Here is a 5,481-nt window from a genome sequence, read left to right on the forward strand (position 1 = left end):
CCCGGCGTTGAGCTGCCTGCCCCAGGACAGGGCCTTTGCGGTCCTAACACTCTTAACCCTTTCAGTTCCTTTGGAGATCTCCAACTTCTTTAGCGCTGTTTAGAGTTCAACAGCGCCGCCTCCTGGTGCTTCGTTGCGGGTGATCATAGCAGAGAGAGATGGCAAAGGGTGTTATTAAAAAAAAGTTGACCATTTTGCGCTTTTTTGGACCCACCCCTTTGCATTCTTGGTAAGTGAATAAGCGGAAAAGGTCGCTAAAGTGACAGATTTCTATCTCATCCTTCCAGGTCTCCCCACCCTGCCAGTCCACAGGGCCGCCCTTTTCAATGCCCTTTGCCACACAAGTGACATTTATATGCACTTCTGTTTCAATCTGATCTTTCAGCCAAGTAGAAAAAAATCCGGATTCGCTCGGAGCCCACAGCACCGGCCAGGGAGGGCTCCGGTGCGCCCTTGTGGGTGCGGGAGACAGACCATCCCTCTGTGAAGCTGGGAGAAAAGCACACCGAACTGGCTATGAGCTCCCAACACGCCCGCCCCCACAGGGTTCAACGGAGATTAGCCTGACACCACTTTTGCAGGGGACAGGACCTTGGAGCCCTGACAGTATCCTCGGAGACTTTCCCACAGGACGAGATGAGGTCTGGCCTTGACTGCTCACGCTCAAGGACTCGTGTGTCCCTAGCTGTGCGCGGAGGGCGTTAGGATCTTAGACTAGTTCTCCCCACGATTCCCCCTGTCGCCCAGCCACACCCTCCGTCTTCTGGGACTGAGCTGCAGCCTTGTTTTCAGAACTAGGGTGCGGTCCAGCTGTCGCTCCTCGCGGTTACGTCTTTAGGGAAGTCCACGCCCTAGGTAGAGCCTAAGAGGCCTCTCCAAGTCCTCCTCTTGGGGACCCTCCCAGAGTCCCGCAGGTCCTGGGCACTACCTCCTTCCACCCTTCAATCAAAGCTCGCCTATCTCAGTCTCCTCTTCTCAGAATTCTGCAATACAGGCTGTCCTTGCAATGGGTAATAACAGCCTGCTTATGAAGAAAAAGAAAGAGCACCAGATTAGGCTGGGTAGGCTGCGCGTGGAGCGGGAGGGAGTGTCGTTTTCTGACAAAGGTAGTGACTGCGCCCGGCAGCCCCGCCCGGGCCCGCCCCGCGCCCGCCGGGGTTTACTCATCCCCGAGAGGGGATCCCAGGCGCGAGGGCGGGCGCAAGGCGTCCGGAGAACCCAGTAATCCGAGAATGCAGCATCAGCCCTTCCCACCAGTCACTTCCTTCCTCTTCCCGAACGTCCAGGGAGGGAGGGTTGCGCTCTTATAAACCCGGCCCGGCCCGCCGGCATATCAAAGGCTGCTTCGCCCCGGCTGCGCACAGCGGCCCGACGCTCCGCGTTGGGAAAGACGCGAACGGCTGTAGCCGCTGGCGCCCCGCGCCTTTCAGAACCGGCCGGGCTCGGACCGGGTCGCGGCGCTTGCGCTCTCGGGTGTCAGCACGCGGCGTGCGGGGCAGCATGCTGCAGGTCCTGCTCCTCGGCGTGCTGGGCCCCGCGGCCCTGGGGCTCCCCGCGCTCCCGGAGCCGCAGCCCCGCGGCAGCCAGTGCGTCGAACAAGACTGCTTCGCGCTCTTTCGGGGCCCAGCGACCTTCCAAGCCGCCAGCCAGGCCTGCGAGCGCCTGCGGGGCCACCTGATGACCGTGCGCTCCTCAGTAGCGGCTGATGTCATCTCCCTGCTACTCAGCGGCGACGGCGGCGGCAGCCCTCGCCTCTGGATTGGCTTGAAGCTCCCGCAGGGCTGCGCCAACCCGGAGCACCTTGGTCCCTTGCGCGGCTTCCAGTGGGTGACAGGCGACAACCGCACCAGCTACAGCAAGTGGGCGCGGCCCCACGCGGACCCCGAGCCTCTGTGCGGTCCTCTGTGCGTCGCCGTCTCGGCGGCCGGGGCCCCCGCGCCCGGAGAGCCGGCCTGGGAGGAACAGCCGTGCGCCGCGGAGGCCGATGGCTTCCTCTGCGAGTTCCACTTCGCAGCCTCCTGCAAGCCGCTGGTTGTGGAGTCCGGTGCCACGGGGCTTGCCGGCGTCTCCATAGCCTACAGCACCCCGTTCGGGGTCCGAGGCGCGGACTTCCAGGCACTGCCAGTGGGCAGCACCGCCGCGGTGGCGCCCTTTGGAGTGGAGCTGGTGTGCGAGGAGAGGCCGGGAGAGGCCGAGGCCCGCTGGGGCCGGGAAGTGCCGGGTGCCTGGGACTGCGGCGTGGAGAACGGAGGCTGCCAGCACGCGTGCAACCGGAGCGCCGGGGCGCCGCGCTGCCTCTGCCCCGCGGACGCCTCGCCGACGGCCGACGGGCGGTCCTGCGCCGCGCCCGGGGAGCACTCGTGCCACACACTCTGCGAACACTTCTGCATCCCCGACGCGGACGTGCCCGGCAGCTACTCGTGCATGTGCGCAACGGGCTACGAGCTGGCTGACGACCAGCACCGGTGCAAGGACGTGGACGACTGTCTGCAGGTGCCCGGGCCATGCACGCAGCGCTGTGTCAACACGCAGGGCGGCTTCGAATGCCTCTGCAACCCCGGCTACGACCTAGTGAACGGCGACTGCGTGGCGTCTGTGGACCCGTGCCTCGGGACCAACTGCGAGTTCCAGTGCCAGCCCGTGGGCCAGACTGATTACCGCTGCGTCTGCGCGGACGGCTTCGCGCCCAGCCCGCAGGACCCGCACAGGTGCCAGATGTTCTGCAACCAGACCGCATGCCCGGCCGACTGCGACCCCAACCATCCACAGAACTGCCAGTGCCCCGAAGGCTACATTCTGGACGAGGGTTCCATGTGTACCGACATCGACGAGTGTGAAAATGGCAACTGCCCTGACCCACTTTCGTGCAGAAACCTCCCTGGCAGCTACGAGTGCCTTTGCGGGCCCGACTCTGCCCAGGCTGGCACCGACTGTGTGAACAGCGTGAGCAGCAACCACGGTGGAGGCGACGGCGGCGGCGACGATGAGGGCTCCGGGGAGCCCCCTGCCAGCCCCACCCCTGGCGCCACCTTGAGCCCATCGCCTGCGGGATCTGTGCATTCGGGCGTGCTCATCGGCATCTCCATCTCCAGCTTGTCTCTGGTGGTGGCGCTTTTGGCACTCCTCTGCCACCTGCGCAAGAAGCAAGACTCCATGCAGGCTGAGCTGGAGTACAAGTGTGGGGTCCCTGCCAAGGAGGTGGTGCTGCAGCACGTGCGAACCGAGCAGACGCCCCAAAAACTCTGAGGGGCCTCCCTCCCCGGCCCAGGTGTTGGCTTGGCCTTTCTCTCCTTCCTGTGCCTCAGTCCCTGCTTCTCCTGCAGCCCTAAAGCACCTTAGTTAGCATCAGAACTGGAAAAGACCCCAACCCCTTCTTTCGCTGGTTCCAGGAATGGCAGAGGAGGGGGGATTGGAAGGAGGATGCACCCCCTTTATTCATGGTGTCACCAGGCTACTGGGCAGAGATGGCAGTTTTACAATGAAGATGCAGATTGGGAAGTGCTGCGTGCCCTCTGTGGGGCAGGTGGGGTGAGCGTCGTTGATTAATGGCCTTTGGGCGGACTGTGATCCCATGGGCTAGCGAGTGTGATTGTGTCATGGATGATGACTAAGATATTTATATTTTAAGTATTAGAGGACTTTTTTCTTTTTTCCCTACCTGTATGTCTGCATACCCATCTGGGCTTTGAGTCTCCATTCCCCTCTTCCTCCTGATCTCTCTCACCTGCCCTGCCTGCATTTACCTGCCCCCACTTGTCACATGGTAGTTAAATTGTCTTGGTGATTTTTTTTTTTGAGCCTCTTGCATTTATGAAGCCGAGCCCCATTTCCTCCGCTGTTCCTCCTGATTTCCCCTTCCCAGGAACTGGACCAACCCCCCTGAGTCACCCTACCTGTGTCTGCTCTCACTTGTCTGCCTAGGCGGAACTCTTATGTGAAACAGGATCAAAAACACTAAAAACAAGAATAGTTGGGCATTTGTTTCTTCACCAGATTTGCTAGTTTATCCTGCAGTTTCATGCTTCCAGAGCAATGTCATTTTAACAAAGGTTAAGTTGTGAGAGGCATTAGTTAAATTAGTGTTTCTGGACTATCATAGAAATTCAACCCAAAGGGTTTTTATTTTTATTTTTTTTGAACAGTGAGCCTGGGTTTTATTATTGGTGTTGCTTTGATTTGCACTGAAAGGTAGCAAATGTTATTAAGCTTCTCATGCAATTTCCTTTATTATTGTTGTTGTTATTTTTAATAATGTTGAAATGTTCATATGATTGCTCGACATTGGAAAAAAAAAAAGAAAGCACCTACCAGGAGACAGTTTAAGAAAGTTTTGAGCTGCGTGATCCATGCCAGTTACCTTTTCGAGTCTCACTGTTTTTTTGTAATTTGCAGGCCAAAATAAAGCCAGTTTTACTGGTTTTTTTTTGGGGTGGGGGGATTTGGGAGTGTGGCTATGGAGCCTGGAGGATGTTCATTTCAGGGCCTCACGTTGATCAGGCCCTTGAGAATTCCTCCCACTTCAGAGGGCCTTCTAACCCAATCCACTCGGAACTTGCTCCCAGACCAGAAACGGGGGCAGTTTCCCCCCACCCCCTAGCAGTTGTTTAGGAATGCAGAAAACTGGGCTCCACCCTCTCTATTTGCTGAGAATCTGCCTTTTAACAAGATCTTCAGGAGGGTCATAGGCCTGGTATAGTGTATGGAGAACTGTCCCAGACAGCTTCCAACCTCTGGAATACACTAAGGTTTTCATAACTAACTATGGGTCAGTGATAAGTAGCAGGCCAAGTCAGGTCCTTTATTATCAAGAAACTGAGGAATTCTCATTTCATAGATTTGCTTTCTGGTATAAAAAACTAGGTACATCCCTTTAGACATTGCTAAACAGGGTTTTTGGTTCGACTAAGCTAGGAATGAAATGAATGGGAAAAAAAGTGTATCTTTTGTGACACAAAGATTTTCCTCAACTATTTTGTAAACTCAGCATATTTGTACATAGTTATTTATTTATTGAAGATAAACCAGAACACAGGCAAAACCCTTGCTTATGACATCACATGTAAAAAAATAAACAAATAACAGTGCATTCCTGAATTGTGTGTTTGTCCATCTCCCCTCCAGAGACCCCCGCTTTTCCATCACTAAACAGCATTACCGAACAATGCAAATACCACGAATTGCATTTCAAAGCTGGTCCACACCCCTCACTAGCTCCATCTACTCATGGCATCAACTATGACTTTCAATGATTTTTTTTTTCTCAGAGGAGATTGTTTTCACTGTAGAAGGATGTCATGTTATAATTGTTTGCACAAATACTTATTTTTTTCTTCTGTAACCATAACAACTTCATAAATAGAACTTGTGTCCATGCATTTTGAAACACATTATAAGATTATTTGTTGGGATAAATGAAAGGAGCAATCCTTCTTAGGGCATCTGGAGAATTGCGGCTGTGCACGTGGTTTGTTGTTATCTGCT

General features: G+C 55.5%; 1 protein-coding gene across 1 annotated transcript; it reads left to right on the top strand.

Moving 5' to 3' along the window:
* Positions 1 to 1,193: 1,193 nt before the first annotated feature.
* Positions 1,194 to 5,131, top strand: THBD (thrombomodulin). Its single transcript, XM_066386969.1, has one exon. It carries the CDS (start codon positions 1,501 to 1,503, stop codon positions 3,244 to 3,246), a length of 1,746 nt encoding a protein of 581 aa, XP_066243066.1. The 5' UTR covers positions 1,194 to 1,500; the 3' UTR covers positions 3,247 to 5,131.
* Positions 5,132 to 5,481: the final 350 nt, after the last annotated feature.

This window comes from Saccopteryx leptura, chromosome 5, assembly GCF_036850995.1.
Source record: "Saccopteryx leptura isolate mSacLep1 chromosome 5, mSacLep1_pri_phased_curated, whole genome shotgun sequence".
Taxonomy (NCBI): domain Eukaryota; kingdom Metazoa; phylum Chordata; class Mammalia; order Chiroptera; family Emballonuridae; genus Saccopteryx; species Saccopteryx leptura.